The sequence below is a fragment of the Nerophis lumbriciformis genome, linkage group LG06 (genome assembly GCF_033978685.3).
Source record: "Nerophis lumbriciformis linkage group LG06, RoL_Nlum_v2.1, whole genome shotgun sequence".
NCBI lineage: Eukaryota > Metazoa > Chordata > Actinopteri > Syngnathiformes > Syngnathidae > Nerophis > Nerophis lumbriciformis.
The window spans coordinates 4,429,165-4,445,950 of NC_084553.2; the positions used below are offsets into that span (position 1 = coordinate 4,429,165).

At 32.9% G+C, this 16,786-nt stretch overlaps 1 protein-coding gene across 2 annotated transcripts in view; it reads right to left on the reverse strand.

Annotated features, from left to right (window-relative positions):
• Window positions 1-16,786, reverse strand: part of neto2a (neuropilin (NRP) and tolloid (TLL)-like 2a) — a 51,676-nt gene that overhangs the window by 17,227 nt on the left and 17,663 nt on the right. For both annotated transcript variants that reach the window (XM_061963657.1, XM_061963658.1), the window contains exons 4-5: window positions 11,638-11,886; window positions 4,508-4,555 (exon numbers count right to left, since the gene is read on the reverse strand). In XM_061963657.1, the coding sequence (XP_061819641.1) occupies window positions 4,508-4,555; window positions 11,638-11,886 (297 nt within the window). The remainder of the gene's footprint in view (window positions 1-4,507; window positions 4,556-11,637; window positions 11,887-16,786) is intronic.

Consider the following 16,786-nt stretch of genomic DNA (forward strand, 5'->3'; position numbering starts at 1 on the left):
GCTTTGCACCAAAAGATGAATTAATCTGCTCTTCACTTTATTTCTCACACACCTTCCTAATTAAAGCCTTTTTTTCCCCTTATTTTAATCATTTATTCATACTTGTTTGTCTTGAAGTTATCTTATTTTTATTAAATATTATTATATTTCTACAATTATTACATGCATCCAGTATGTGTGTGTATATATATATATATATATATATATATATATATATATATATATATATATATATATATATATATATATATATATATATATATATATATATATATATATATACATATATATATATAAATATAAATAAATATAAATATATATATATATATATATATATATATATATATATATATATATATATATATATATATACTTACATAGGTCATGATTTATTTGATTTAAATGTATATTACACAAACACAAAACCCCAAAAGAGATATACTATATATAAACATTTAAAAATATGTACCGGTACATCTATAATCAATTTGTTGAATTTTTTCACGATTTTTTTTGGTAGAATCCTGACGAGTCAAACTATATTTCCCTCTTCTTCCTCTAGACCCTGACTTCCATCTGCATGTCGGCGGACTCTTAAATCCCATCTCATCCCTCATTTCAAAATGTTTGACTTTTTTTTTATGTTGTTTTTTTGTTTTCCGCCCTTTTTTGTCAAACAAAACGATGTTTTTAATGGCAAACACACAAAATATGCAAAATCTTCCACCAAAAATATTTTTCTTAGTGTAATATTTGATGTGAAGTAATGGGAACCTTGGATAGGTCAATAATTCATAATAACATTGACTTTGATTCAATATTATGTTTTGAGCAATGACAGTTTGAAAGACTTAAACAAGTGTAAAAACTTATTGGGGTGTTACTATTTAGTGGTCAATTGTACGGAATATGTACTGTACTGTGCAATCTACTAATAAAAGTTCCAATCAATCAATCCACTCTCTCTGTCTCTGCCTGCTGCGTGCGCACAATTTGTTTTGTTTTCAACCCCTTCTTAACCCTGGACGTACATTGAAAATACACGCAACCCTAACTCAAAATGCCGGACATTTGAGGCATTTAAGAAACTCCGCCCGGACAGCCCCGCAAAAGAAGACATGTCCGGGGAAAAAAGGATGCATGGTCAGTCTAGAATGTCTCCATGTTAAGAAACTCGGCTTCAGCTCCAGCATGATGTCTTGTTAGTAAACACAGACATGAAGAAACACACGCCAGAAGCCCGCTACAACTACACGTGCGAGTTCTGCGACAAGCGCTTCGAGAAGCTGGACAGTGTCAAATTCCACAAGCTGAAGAGCCACCCGGAAAAACTGTCCTCCTGAGGGCCCTCGGACTGTGGCCGAGAAGGAGCCGGGGGACACCAGAGGAAGACTGTTGCACGGCCGGGTCCCGTTCTCAAGGCCTGAACGGGAATGATGGTAAACCCCTCTGGCAAAATGAGTTTTCAATATTACTTTAGGACGCTTAATGTGACACAAAAACTCTTCCCGATTCCTTTAAATGCTCCAAGCATGTGTGAATGGCCAGACACCATCATGGAAGCTGTCATTTTAAAGAGAAACCGCACTTTTTTGGGTTAATTTGATATATTATTCACAATCCTTTTGTTTTCTGGGCGGTATAGCTCGGTTGGTAGAGTGGACGTGCCAGCAACTTGAGGGTTCCAGGTTCGATCCCCGCTTCCGCCATCCTAGTCACTGCCGTTGTGTCCTTGGGCAAGACACTTTACCCACCTTCCCCCAGTGCCGCCCACACTGGTTGAAATGTAACTTAGATATTGGTAGGGGGGGGTAACGGTACACAAAAATTTCGGTTCGGTACGTACCTCGGTTTAGAGGTCACGGTTCGGTTCATTTTCGGTACAGTCAGAAAACAACAAAATATACATTTTTTGGTTATTTATTTACCAAATTTGCAAAATCTTCCACCCAAAATATTTTTCTTAGTGTAATATTTGATGTGAAGTAATGGGAACCTTGGATAGGTCAATAATTCATAATAACATTGATTTTGATTCAATATTATGTTTTGAGCAATGACAGTTTGAAAGAAGAAGAAAAAAAACATCTTTGTTTTATTAGTCAACATTGCAACTTTGTCTAAATTACATTCAACCTTTAAGCTTTTTTATTTCACTTTTGTTATGTTTTTGTTTATTTTAATAGTATTTTTAGAATTTTAAAACATTAGCTGTGGGCCACAAATGGCCTCCGGGGCACACTTTTGACACCCCTGCTATAGATAATAAAAAATTAAATCTGATAAATCTATGGATAAAAAGCAGAGCCTGGCGACGCATGCGCGTTTATCATAACTCTCTCTCTCTCTCTCTCGGTCTCTGCCCCTCACGAATGCTGCTGGCGCACAATTTGTTTTGTTTTTAACCCCTTCTTAACCCTGAACGTACATTGAAAATACACGCAACCCTAACTCAAAATGCCGGACATTTGAGGCATTTAAGAAACTCCGCCCGGACAGCCCCGCAAAAGAAGAGATGTCCAGGGAAAAGAGGATGCATGGTCAGTCTAGAACAGGGGTCGGCAACCTTTACCAGTCAAAGAGCCATTTTGACCAGTTTCACAAATTATAGAAAACAATGGGAGCCGCAAATTTTTTTTTGAAATTTTAAATGAAATAACACTGCATACAACTATTATTTTTTTTGCTTTGTGCTATGTATAAACCAGGGGTCTCAGACACACTGTCAACCCACACCAAACAAGAACATAAACACAACAGGACAAATACCCAGAATCCCTCCATCCATCCATCCATCCATCCATTTTCTACCGCTTATTCCCTTTGGGGTCGCGGGGGGCGCTGGAGCCTATCTCAGCTACAATCGGGCGGAAGGCGGGGTACACCCTGGACAAGTCGCCACCTCATCGCAGGGCCAACACAGATAGACAGACAACATTCACACTCACATCCACACACCAGGGCCAATTTAGTGTTGCCAATCAACTTATCCCCAGGTGCATGTCTTTGGAGGTGGGAGGAAGCCGGAGTACCCGGAGGGAACCCACGCAGTCACGGGGAGAACATGCAAACTCCACACAGAAAGATCCCGAGCCCGGGATTGAACCCAAGATTACTCAGGACCTTCGTATTGTGAGGCAGATGCACTAACCCCTCTGCCACCGTGAAGCACTGTGAACCCACACCAAACAAGAACATAAACACAACAGGACAAATACCCAGAATCCCATGCAGCCCTAACTCTTCTGGGATACATTATACCCTCCCCCCCCCCGGCCCCCACCAAACCCCGCCCACCTCAACCGACGCACAGAGAGGGGGGCTTTGGTGGTAGCAGGGGTGTATAATGTAGCCCGGAAGAGTCAGGGCTGCATGGGATTCTGGGTATTTGTTCTGTTGTGTTTATGTTGTGTTAAGGTGCAGATGTTCTCCCGAAATGTGTTTGTCATTCTTGTTTGGTTTTGGTTCAAAGTGTGGCGCATTATTAGTAAGAGTGTTAAAGTTGTTTTATATGACCACCGTCAGTGTAGCCTGTGTGGCTGTTGACCAAGTATGCCTTGCTGTCACGTACGTGTGCAAGCAGAAGATGTATATTGTATAACAAGTGTTGGGCTGGCACGCTGTTAATACAGACTGTAGAGGGCGCCAAATGTTGTACCATCATGGCACGCCCTTATTATAGCCATAAGGGTGAAAATCGGTGAATATTAATCCCGGGAGTTTTCTGCGAGAGGCACTGAAATCCGGAAGTCTCAAGGGAAAATTGGGGGGGTTCAGCAAGTAAGCTGCTGAGCCGCATCAGAGTGATCAAAGAGCCGCATGCGGCTCTGGAGCCGCGGGTTGCCCACCCCTGGTCTAGAATATCTCCATGTTAAGAAACTCGGCTTGAGCTCCAGCATGATGTCTTGTTAGTAAACACAGACACACACACACACACACACACACACACACACACACACACACACACACACACACACACACACACACACACACACACACACACACACACACACACACACACACACACACACACACACACACACCGCCTCTTCTCTTGTCCCCGTTGTGACACAGGAAGAATCAGAAGGACGACACCGCAGCGCTCCAATAAAACACACTCAGATCTTCTGTTTCTAGCCGATACGACATAAAAAAATAACGTAAAATAACGCAGTAACGCATCATGTAGTAACGGTAACTGAGTTACTGAATATAAAAAATAACGCATTAGACTACTAGTTACCGCCGAAACTAACGGCGTTACAGTAACGCGTTAGTGCCAACACTGAATATAATACAGAGTACACGATGCATGTCATGAAAATATAAATAAGAGAGAGAGAGACAGGAACAATGGAGACGAGACGGACAAAAGAAGTGTGTGTGTGTGTGTGTGTGTGTGTGTGTGCGTGTGTGTGTTGTGACAGCATCCTGTCATGGTCGCTGTCAAGGTGCATCTTGCATCTTCATGAAAAGACAAGAAGAAACGTGTCGCTGACAAGCTTACCTGGGATGGGATTTAAGAGTCCGCCGACATGCAGATGGAAGTCAGGGTCTAGAGGAAGAAGAGGGAAATATAGTTTGACTCGTCAGGATTTTGTGTTTGTGTAATATACATTTAAATCAAATAAATCATGACCTATGTAAGTATATATATATATATATATATATATATATATATATATATATATATATATATATATATATATATATATATATATATATATATATATATATATATATATATATTTATTTATATTTATATTTATATATATATATATATATATATATAAATATTTATTTATATTTATATATATATATATATATATATATAAATATTTATTTATATTTATATATATTTATATATATATATATATATATATTTATATTTATATATATTTATATATATATATATATATATATATATATATATATATATATATATATATATATATATATACACACACACACACACACACACTCATACTGTATGCATGTAATAATTGTATAAATATAATAATATTTAACAAAAATAAGATAACTTCAAGCCAAACAAGTTTGAATAAATGATTAAAATAAGGGGAAAAAAGGCTTTAATTAGGAAGGTGTGTGAGAAATAAAGTCAGGTAAGTGAAGAGCAGATTAATTCATCTTTTGGTGCAAAGCAGAGTATCCTGCAACAAAGTAGAAGGAACAAAGTAAAAGTAACAAAGTAGACGTAAAGTAGAAGTAATCTGCAACAAAGTCGAAGTAACAAAGTAGAAGTAACAACATAGAAGTAAACTACAACAAAGTAGAAATAACCTGCAACAAAGTCACAGTTACAAAGTCAAAGTTACAAAGTCGAAGTAACAAAGTAGATTAACCTGCAAAGAAGTAGAAGTAGAGTAACCTGCAACCAAGTAGAAGTAAAGTAGAGTAATCTGCAACAAAGTAGAAGTAACAAAGTGGACGTAAAGTAGAAGTAACCTGCAACAAAGTCGAAGTAACAAAGTCGAAGTAACAACATAGAAATAAACTACAACAAAGTAGAAGTATCCTTTAACAAAGTCAAAGTAACAAAGTCAAAGTAACAATGTCAAAGTAACAAAGTAGAAGTAACAACATTGCAGTAAACTACAACAAAGTAGAAATAACCTTTAACAAAGTCGAAGTAACAAAGTCAAAGTAACAAAGTCGAAGTAACAAAGTAGATTAACCTGCAAACAAGTAACCTGCAACAAAGTCGAAGTAACAAGGTAAAAGTAACAAAGTAGACATAAAGTAGAAGTAACCTGCAACAAAGTCGAAGTTACAAAGTCGAAGTTACAAAGTCGAAGTTACAAAGTAGATTAACCTGCAAAGAAGTAGAAGTAGAGTAAGCTGCAACCAAGTAGAAGTAAAGTAGAGTAATCTGCAACAAAGTAGAAGTAACAAAGTGGACGTAAAGTAGAAGTAACCAGCAACAAAGTCGAAGTAACAAAGTAGAAGTAACAACATAGAAGTAAACTACAACAAAGTAGAAGTATCCTTTAACAAAGTCGAAGTAACAAAGTCGAAGTAAGTAACAAAGTAGAAGTAACAACATAGAAGTAAACTACAACAAAGTAGAAGCAACCTTTAACAAAGTCGAAGTAACAAAGTCAAAGTAACAAAGTCGAAGTAACAAAGTAGATTAACCTGCAAACAAGAAGAAGTAAAGTACAGTAACCTGCAACAAAGTCGAAGTAACAAGGTAAAAGTAACAAAGTAGACATAAAGTAGAAGTAACCTGCAACAAAGTCGAAGTTACAAAGTCGAAGTTACAAAGTCGAAGTAACAAAGTAGATTAACCTGCAAAAAAGTAGAAGTCGAGTAACCTGCAACCAAGTAGAAGTAAAGTAGAGTAATCTGCAACAAAGTAGAAGTAACAAAGTGGACGTAAAGTAGAAATAACCTGCAACAAAGTCGAAGTAACAAAGTCGAAGTAACAACATAGAAGTAAACTACAACAAAGTAGAAGTATCCTTTAACAAAGTCGAAGTAACAAAGTCAAAGTAACAAAGTCGAAGTAAGTAACAAAGTAGAAGTAACAACATAGAAGTAAACTACAACAAAGTAGAAATAACCTTCAACAAAGTCGAAGTAACAAAGTCAAAGTAACAAAGTCGAAGTAACAAAGTAGATTAACCTGCAAACAAGAAGAAGTAAAGTACAGTAACCTGCAACAAAGTCGAAGTAACAAGGTAAAAGTAACAAAGTAGACGTAAAGTAGAAGTAACCTGCAACAAAGTCGAAGTAACAAAGTAGAAGTAACAACATAGAAGTAAACTACAACAAAGTAGAAGTAACCTTTAACAAAGTCAAAGTAACAAAGTAGAAGTAACAAAGTCGACGTAACAATGTAGATTAATCTGCAAACAAGAAGAAGTAAAGTACAGTAACCTGCAACAAAGTAGAAGTAACAAAGTAGACGTAAAGTAGAAGAAACCTGCAACAAAGTCGAAGTAACAAGGTAAAAGTAACAAAGTAGACGTAAAGTAGAAGTAACCTGCAACAAAGTCGAAGTAACAAAGTAGAAGTAACAACATAGAAGTAAACTACAACAAAGTAGAAGTAACCTTTAACAAAGTCGAAGTAACAAAGTAGAAGTAACAAAGTAGAAGTAACAAAGTAGATTAACCTGCAAACAAGTAGAAGTAGAGTAACCTGCAACCAAGTAGAAGTAAAGTAGAGTAACCTGCAATAAAGTAGAAGTAACAAAGTAGAAGTAACAAGGTAGAAGTAAAGTAGAACAAAGTAGAAGTAACCTCGAACAAAGTAGAAGTAATAAGGTAGAAATAACAAGGTATAAGTAACAAGGTAGAAGTAAACTAGAACAAAGTAGAAGTAAACTGCAACAAAGTAGAAGTAACAAAGTAGAAATAAACTATAACAAAGTAGAAATAAAGTCAAGTAATTTGCAACAAAGTAAGAGTAACAAAGTAGAAGTAACAAAGTAGATTAACCTGCAAAAAAGTAGAAGTCGAGTAAGCTGCAACCAAGTAGAAGTAAAGTAGAGTAATCTGCAACAAAGTAGAAGTAACAAAGTGGACGTAAAGTAGAAGTAACCAGCAACAAAATCGAAGTAACAAAGTAGAAGTAACAACATAGAAGTAAACTACAACAAAGTAGAAGTATCCTTTAACAAAGTCGAAGTAACAAAGTCAAAGTAACAAAGTCGAAGTAAGTAACAAAGTAGAAGTAACAACATAGAAGTAAACTACAACAAAGTAGAAGTAACCTTTAACAAAGTCGAAGTAACAAAGTCAAAGCAACAAAGTCGAAGTAACAAAGTAGATTAACCTGCAAACAAGAAGAAGTAAAGTACAGTAACCTGCAACAAAGTCGAAGTAACAAGGTAAAAGTAACAAAGTAGACATAAAGTAGAAGTAACCTGCAACAAAGTCGAAGTTACAAAGTCGAAGTAACAAAGTAGATTAACCTGCAAAGAAGTAGAAGTAGAGTAACCTGCAACCAAGTAGAAGTAAAGTAGAGTAATCTGCAACAAAAAAGAAGTAACAAAGTGGACGTAAAGTAGAAGTAACCAGCAACAAAGTCGAAGTAACAAAGTAGAAGTAACAACATAGAAGTAAACTACAACAAAGTAGAAGTATCCTTTAACAAAGTCGAAGTAACAAAGTCAAAGTAACAAAGTCGAAGTAAGTAACAAAGTAGAAGTAACAACATTGAAGTAAACTACAACAAAGTAGAAATAACCTTCAACAAAGTCGAAGTAACAAAGTCAAAGTAACAAAGTCGAAGTAACAAAGTAGATTAACCTGCAAACAAGAAGAAGTAAAGTACAGTAACCTGCAACAAAGTCGAAGTAACAAGGTAAAAGTAACAAAGTAGACGTAAAGTAGAAGTAACCTGCAACAAAGTCGAAGTAACAAAGTAGAAGTAACAACATAGAAGTAAACTACAACAAAGTAGAAGTAACCTTTAACAAAGTCAAAGTAACAAAGTAGAAGTAACAAAGTCGACGTAACAATGTAGATTAATCTGCAAACAAGAAGAAGTAAAGTACAGTAACCTGCAACAAAGTAGAAGTAACAAAGTAGACGTAAAGTAGAAGAAACCTGCAACAAAGTCGAAGTAACAAGGTAAAAGTAACAAAGCAGACGTAAAGTAGAAGTAACCTGCAACAAAGTCGAAGTAACAAAGTAGAAGTAACAACATAGAAGTAAACTACAACAAAGTAGAAGTAACCTTTAACAAAGTCGAAGTAACAAAGTAGAAGTAACAAAGTAGAAGTAACAAAGTAGATTAACCTGCAAACAAGTAGAAGTAGAGTAACCTGCAACCAAGTAGAAGTAAAGTAGAGTAACCTGCAATAAAGTAGAAGTAACAAAGTAGAAGTAACAAGGTAGAAGTAAAGTAGAACAAAGTAGAAGTAACCTCGAACAAAGTAGAAGTAATAAGGTAGAAATAACAAGGTATAAGTAACAAGGTAGAAGTAAACTAGAACAAAGTAGAAGTAAACTGCAACAAAGTAGAAGTAACAAAGTAGAAATAAACTATAACAAAGTAGAAATAAAGTCAAGTAATTTGCAACAAAGTAAGAGTAACAAAGTAGAAGTAACAAAGTAGATTAACCTGCAAACAAGTAGAAGTAGAGTAACCTGCAACCAAGTAGAAGTAAAGTAGAGTAATCTACAACAAAGTAGAAGTAACAAAGTAGACGTAAAGTAGAAGTAACCTGCAACAAAGTCGAAGTAACAAAGTAGAAGTAACAACATAGAAGTAAACTACAACAAAGTAGAAGTAACCTTTAACAAAGTCAAAGTAACAAAGTAGAAGTAACAAAGTCGACGTAGCAATGTAGATTAATCTGCAAACAAGAAGAAGTAAAGTACAGTAACCTGCAACAAAGTAGAAGTAACAAAGTAGACGTAAAGTAGAAGTAGCCTGCAACAAAGTCGAAGTAACAAGGTAAAAGTAACAAAGTAGACGTAAAGTAGAAGTAACCTGCAACAAAGTCGAAGTAACAAAGTAGAAGTAACAACATAGAAGTAAACTACAACAAAGTAGAAGTAACCTTTAACAAAGTCGAAGTAACAAAGTAAAAGTAACAAAGTAGAAGTAACAAAGTAGGTTAACCTGCAAACAAGTAGAAGTAGAGTAACCTGCAACCAAGTAGAAGTAAAGTAGAGTAACCTGCAATAAAGTAGAAGTAACAAAGTAGAAGTAACAAGGTAGAAGTAAAGTAGAACAAAGTAGAAGTAACCTCGAACAAAGTAGAAGTAATAAGGTAGAAATACCAAGGTAGAAGTAACAAGGTAGAAGAAAACTAGAACAAAGTAGAAGTAAACTGCAACAAAGTAGAAGTAACAAAGTAGAAATAAACTATAACAAAGTAGAAATAAAGTCAAGTAATTTGCAACAAAGTAAGAGTAACAAAGTAGAAGTAACAAGATATAAGTAACCAAGAACAAAGTAGAACTAACAAGGTAGAAGTAACAAAGTAGAAGTAGCCTAGAACAAATTAGTATTAACAAGGTGGAAGTAACAAGGTAGAAGTAAACTAGAACAAAGTAGAAGTAACAAAGTAAAAGTAACAAAGTAAAAGTAAAGTAGAGTAAACTGTAACAAAGTAGAAGTAAACTAAAACAAAGTAAAAGTAACCTGCAACAAAATAGAAGTAACAAGTAACAAAGTAGAAGTAACCTAAAACAAAGTAGAACTAACAGGCAGAAGTAACAAGGTAGAAGTAATCTAAAACAAAATATAAGTAACCTGCAGAAAAATGGAGGTAACAAAGTAGAAGTAACAAAGTAGAAGTAGAGTAACCTGCAACAAGGTAAAAAAAAAATTTCAAGGTAAAAAATGATTTTCAAATTTTTTTAATTTAAAAAAAATGTTTTTAATTTATTTTTTATTTTATTTTTTTTTTAATTTGTAAAATGTTTTAAACTTTTTTTTAATTTGTAAAATTTTTTAAAACAATTTTAAATGTTTTTAATTTTTTTCAACAATTTTAACAATTAACATTTTTTTTAGGGTTAGGGTTAGGGTTAGGGTTAGGGTTAAGATTAGGGTTAGGGTTAGGGTTAGGGTTAGGGTTAAGATTAGGGTTAGGGTTAGGGTTAGGGTTAAGATTAGGGTTAGGGTTAGGGTCAGGGTTAGGGTTAGGGTTAAAAAAAGTTAAAAAAAAAAGTTTAAAAAAAAGTTTAAAAAAGTTTAAAAAAAAGTTAAAAAAGTTAAAAAAAAGTTTAAAAAAAAGTTAAAAATATTTAAAAAATTTAAAACATTTAAAAATATTTAAAAATTTGAAAAAAATTAAAAGAATTAAAAAATTTTTTTTTTTTTTTTTTTTTTTAAAAGTTACAATTTTTACAAAAGTTAAAACATGATTTTCAAGGTAAAAAAAAAATTTCAAGGTAAAAAAAAATTTTCAAGGTAAACATTTTTTTTCAAGGTAAAAAATGATTTTCAAGGTACAAAAAAATTTAAATTTTTTTTAAAAAGTTAAAATGTTTACAAAAATTTAAAAAAAATTAAAAAAAACTCTAAAAAAATTAAAAACTTAAAAAAAAATGTTTTAAGTTAAAACATGATTTTCAAGGTAAAAAAAAATGTTCAAGGTAAAAAAAATTTTTCAAGGTAAATTTTTTTTTTCAAGGTAAAATTTTTTTTTCAAGGTAAAAAATGATTTTCAAGGTACAAAAAAATTTTCAAGGTAAAAATTTTTTTTTCAAGGTAAAATTTTTTTTTCAAGGTAAAAAATTATTTTCAAGGAAAGTAGGAGTAACAAGTAACAAAGTGAAAGTAACAAAGTAGAAGTAACCAAGTAGAAGTAACCAAGTAGAAGTAAAAAAGTAGAAGTAAAAAAGTAGATGTAAGAAAGTAGAAGTAAGCAAGTAGAAGTAAGAAAGTAGAAGTAAGAAAGTAGAAGTAAGCAAGTAGAAGTAAGCAATTAGAAGTAAGCAAGTAGAAGTAAGAAAGTAGAAGTATCAAAGTAGAGGTAAGAAAGTAGAAGTAACAAAGTAGAAGTAAGAAAGTAGAAGTAAAAACGTAGAGGTAAGAAAGTAGAAGTAAGCAAGTAGAAGTAAGAAAGTAGAGGTAAGCAAGTAGAAGTAAGCAAGTAGAAGTAAGAAAGTAGAAGTAAGCAAGTAGAGGTAAGAAAGTAGAAGTAACCTGCAACAAAGGTGTACTTGATCCTGAAGCCGAGTCCTTCCAGCTCCTCATCGCTGGTGAACTTGATCCACATGAAGCGGCCGGTGGAGGTGATTAGGTCTGGGTTCTTGCCGCCACAGAAGCGCTCCATGAGCGGCGAGAAGCCGAAGGGGCCGTCGCGGATCTCGATGTGGTCGAAGCGACACTCAAAGGACGGCTCGATGTAATAATTCTTGTCGAACGCCAGCTGGATCCGTTGTCGCGGCAACGCTGCAGCAAAAACAACAACAAAACAACAACAATGTAAACAACAAGAAGAGTGCACTCATCTGTTTGACTGTTTGAAGGAAAGTGGAGTCCAATACAACTTAATCTGGATTGTTTGAAGGAAAGTGGAGTCAAATAAAACTTAATCTGGATTTTTTTAAAGAAAGTGGAATTAAAAAAAACTTAATCTGAATTGTTTGAAGGAAAGTGGAGTCAAATAAAAATTAATCTGGATTGTTTGAAGAAAAATGTGTCAAATAAAAATTAATCTGGATTGTTTGAAAGAAAGTGGAGTTAAGTAAAATGTAATCTGGATTGTTTGAATGAAAGTGGAGTCCAATAGAATTTAATCTGGATTGTTTGAAGGAAAGTGGAGTCAAAATACAATTTAATCTGGATTGTTTGAAAGAAAGTGGAATTAAATAAAACTTAATCTGGATTGTTTGAAGGAAAGTAGAGTCAAATAAAACATAATCTGGATTGTTTGAAGGAAAGTGGAGTCAAATAAAACTTAATCCGGATTGTTTGAAGTAAAGCGCAGTCAAATAAAACGTAATCTGGATTGTTTGAAGGAAAGTGGAGTCAACTAGAAGTAAATCTGGATTGTTTGAAGAAAAATTAGTCAAATAAAACTTAATCTGGATTGTTTGAAGGAAAGTAGAGTCAAATCAAACATAACCTGGATTGTTTGAAGGAAATTGGAGTTAAATAAAACTTAATCTGGATTGTTTGAAGGAAAGTAGAGTTAAATAAAACTTAATCTGGATTGTTTGAAGGAAAGTGGAGTCAAATAAAATGTAATCTGGATTGTTTGAAGAAAAATGAGTCAAATAAAATTTAATCTGGATTGTTTGAATGAAAGTGGAGTCCAATAGAACTTAATCTGGATTGTTTGAAGGAAAGTGGAGTCAAATACAATTTAATCTGGATTGTTTGAAAGAAAGTGGAATTAAATAAAATTTAATCTGGATTGTTTGAATGAAAGTGGAGTCCAATAGAACTTAATCTGGATTGTTTGAAGGAAAGTGGAGTCAAATACAACATAATCTGGATTGTTTGAAAGAAAGTGGAATTAAATAAAACATAATCTGGATTGTTTGAAGGAAAGTGGAGTCAAATAAAACTTAATCCGGATTGTTTGAAGTAAAGTGCAGTCAAATAAAACGTAATCTGGATTGTTTGAAGGAAAGTGGAGTCAACTAGAAGTAAATCTGGATTGTTTGAAGAAAAATTAGTCAAATAAAACTTAATCTGGATTGTTTGAAGGAAAGTAGAGTCAAATAAAACATAATCTGGATTGTTTGAAGAAAAATTAGTCAAATAAAATTTAATCTGGATTGTTTGAAGGAAAGTGGAGTCCAATAAAATTTAATCTGGATTGTTTGAAGAAAAATTAGTCAAATAAAATTTAATCTGGATTGTTTGAATGAAAGTGGAGTCCAATAGAACTTAATCTGGATTGTTTGAAGGAAAGGGGAGTCAAATAAAACGTAATCTGGATTGTTTTAAAGAAAGCGGAATTAAATAAAACGTAATCTGGATTGTTTGAAGGAAAGTAGAGTCAAATAAAACTTAATCCGGATTGTTTGAAGTAAAGTGCAGTCAAATAAAACGTAATCTGGATTGTTTGAAAGAAAGTGGAGTCAACTAGAAGTAAATCTGGATTGTTTGAAGGAAATTGGAGTTAAATAAAACTTAATCTGGATTGTTTGAAGGAAAGTGGAGTCCAATAAAATTTAATCTGGATTGTTTGAAGAAAAATTAGTCAAATAAAATTTAATCTGGATTGTTTGAATGAAAGTGGAGTCCAATAGAACTTAATCTGGATTGTTTGAAGGAAAGGGGAGTCAAATAAAACGTAATCTGGATTGTTTTAAAGAAAGTGGAATTAAATAAAACGTAATCTGGATTGTTTGAAGGAAAGTAGAGTCAAATAAAACTTAATCCGGATTGTTTGAAGTAAAGTGCAGTCAAATAAAACGTAATCTGGATTGTTTGAAAGAAAGTGGAGTCAACTAGAAGTAAATCTGGATTGTTTGAAGAAAAATTAGTCAAATAAAACTTAATATGGATTGTTTGAAGGAAAGTAGAGTCAAATAAAACATAATCTGGATTGTTTGAAGGAAAGTAGAGTCAAATAAAACATAATCTGGATTGTTTGAAGGAAAGTGGAGTCAAATAAAACTTAATCTGGATTGTTTGAAGGAAAGTGGAGTCCAATAAAATGTAATCTGGATTGTTTGAAGAAAAATTAGTCAAATAAAATTTAATCTGGATTGTTTGAATGAAAGTGGAGTCCAATAGAACTTAATCTGGATTGTTTGAAGGAAAGTGGAATTAAATAAAACGTAATCTGGATTGTTTGAAGGAAAGTGGAGTCAAATAAAAGTGAATCTGGATTGTTTGAAGAAAAATGTGTCAAATAAAAATTAATCTGGATTGTTTGAAAGAAAGTGGAGTTAAGTAAAATTTAATCTGGATTGTTTGAATGAAAGTGGAGTCCAATAGAACTTAATCTGGATTGTTTGAAGGAAAGTGGAGTCAAATACAACTTAATCTGGATTGTTTGAAAGAAAGTGGAATTAAATAAAACGTAATCTGGATTGTTTGAAGGAAAGTGGAGTCAAATAAAAGTGAATCTGGATTGTTTGAAGGAAAATGTGTCAAATAAAAATTAATCTGGATTGTTTGAAAGAAAGTGGAGTTAAGTAAAATTTAATCTGGATCGTTTGAATGAAAGTGGAGTCCAATAGAATTTAATCTGGATTGTTTGAAGGAAAGTGGAGTCAAATACAATTTAATCTGGATTGTTTTAAAGAAAGTGGAATTAAATAAAACGTAATCTGGATTGTTTGAAGGAAAGTGGAGTCAAATAAAAGTGAATCTGGATTGTTTGAAGAAAAATGTGTCAAATAAAAATAAATCTGGATTGTTTGAAAGAAAGTGGAGTTAAGTAAAATTTAATCTGGATTGTTTGAATGAAAGTGGAGTCCAATAGAACTTAATCTGGATTGTTTGAAGGAAAGTGGAGTCAAATACAATTTAATCTGGATTGTTTGAAAGAAAGTGGAATTAAATAAAACGTAATCTGGATTGTTTGAAGGAAAGTGGAGTCAAATAAAAGTGAATCTGGATTGTTTGAAGAAAAATGTGTCAAATAAAAATTAATCTGGATTGTTTGAAAGAAAGTGGAGTTAAGTAAAATTTAATCTGGATTGTTTGAATGAAAGTGGAGTCCAATAGAACTTAATCTGGATTGTTTGAAGGAAAGTGGAGTCAAATACAACAAAATCTGGATTGTTTGAAGGAAAGTGGAGTCAAATAAAACTTAATCCGGATTGTTTGAAGTAAAGTGCAGTCAAATAAAACGTAATCTGGATTGTTTGAAGGAAAGTAGAGTCAAATAAAACATAATCTGGATTGTTTGAAGGAAAGTGGAGTCAAATAAAACTTAATCCGGATTGTTTGAAGTAAAGTGCAGTCAAATAAAACGTAATCTGGATTGTTTGAAGGAAAGTGGAGTCAACTAGAAGTAAATCTGGATTGTTTGAAGAAAAATTAGTCAAATAAAACTTAATCTGGATTGTTTGAAGGAAAGTAGAGTCAAATAAAACATAATCTGGATTGTTTAAGGAAATTGGAGTTAAATAAAACTTAATCTGGATTGTTTGAAGGAAAGTGGAGTCAAATAAAATTTAATCTGGATTGTTTGAAGAAAAATGAGTCAAATAAAATTAATTCTGGATTTTTTGAAAGAAAGTGGAATTAAATAAAACTTAATCTGGATTGTTTGAAGGAAAGTGGAGTCAAATATATGTTAATCTGGATTGTTTGAAGTAAAGTGCAGTCAAATAAAACGTAATCTGAATTGTTTGAAGGAAAGTGGAGTCAAATAAAAGTGAATCTGGATTGTTTGAAGAAAAATGTGTCAAATAGAAATTAATCTGGATTGTTTGAAAGAAAGTGGAGTTAATAAAATGTAATCTGAATTGTTTGAAGGAAAGTGGAGTCAAATAGAAGTTAATCTGGATTGTTTGAAGGAAAATGGATTCAAATAAAACTTAATCTGAATTGTTTGAAGGAAAGTGGAGTCAAATAAAACATAATCTGGATTGTTTGAAGGCAAGTGCAGTCAAATAGAAGTTAATCTGGATTGTTTGAAAGAAAGTGGAGTCAAATAAAACATAATATGGATTGTTTGAAGGCAAGTGCAGTCAAATAAAACGTAATCTGGATTGTTTGAAGGAAAGTGGAGTCAACTAGAAGTAAATCTGGATTGTTTGAAGAAAAATTAGTCAAATAAAACTTAATCTGGATTGTTTGAAGGAAAGTAGAGTCAAATCAAACATAATCTGGATTGTTTGAAGGAAATTGGAGTTAAATAAAACTTAATCTGGATTGTTTGAAGGAAAGTGGAGTCAAATAAAACTTAATCTGGATTGTTTGAAGAAAAATGAGTCAAATAAAATTTTATCTGGATTTTTTGAAAGAAAGTGGAATTAAATAAAACGTAATCTGGATTGTTTGAAGGAAAGTGGAGTCAAATAGAAGTTAATCTGGATTGTTTGAAAGAAAGTGGAGTCAAATAAAACATAATCTGGATTGTTTGAAGGCAAGTGCAGTCAAATAGAAGTGAATCTGGATTGCTTGAAGGAAAATGAGTCAAATAAAACGTAATCTGGATTATTTGAAGAAAAATGTGTCAAATAAAACTTAATCTGGATTGTTTGAAAGAAAGTGGAGTTAAGTAAAACTTAATCTGGATTGTTTGAAGGAAAGTGAGTCAAATATAAACTAATCTGAATTGTTTGAAGGAAAGTGAGTCATATAAAAGTGAATCTGGATTATTTGAAGAAAAATGTGTCAAAAAAAACCTTAATCTGGATTGTTTGAAGGAAAGTGG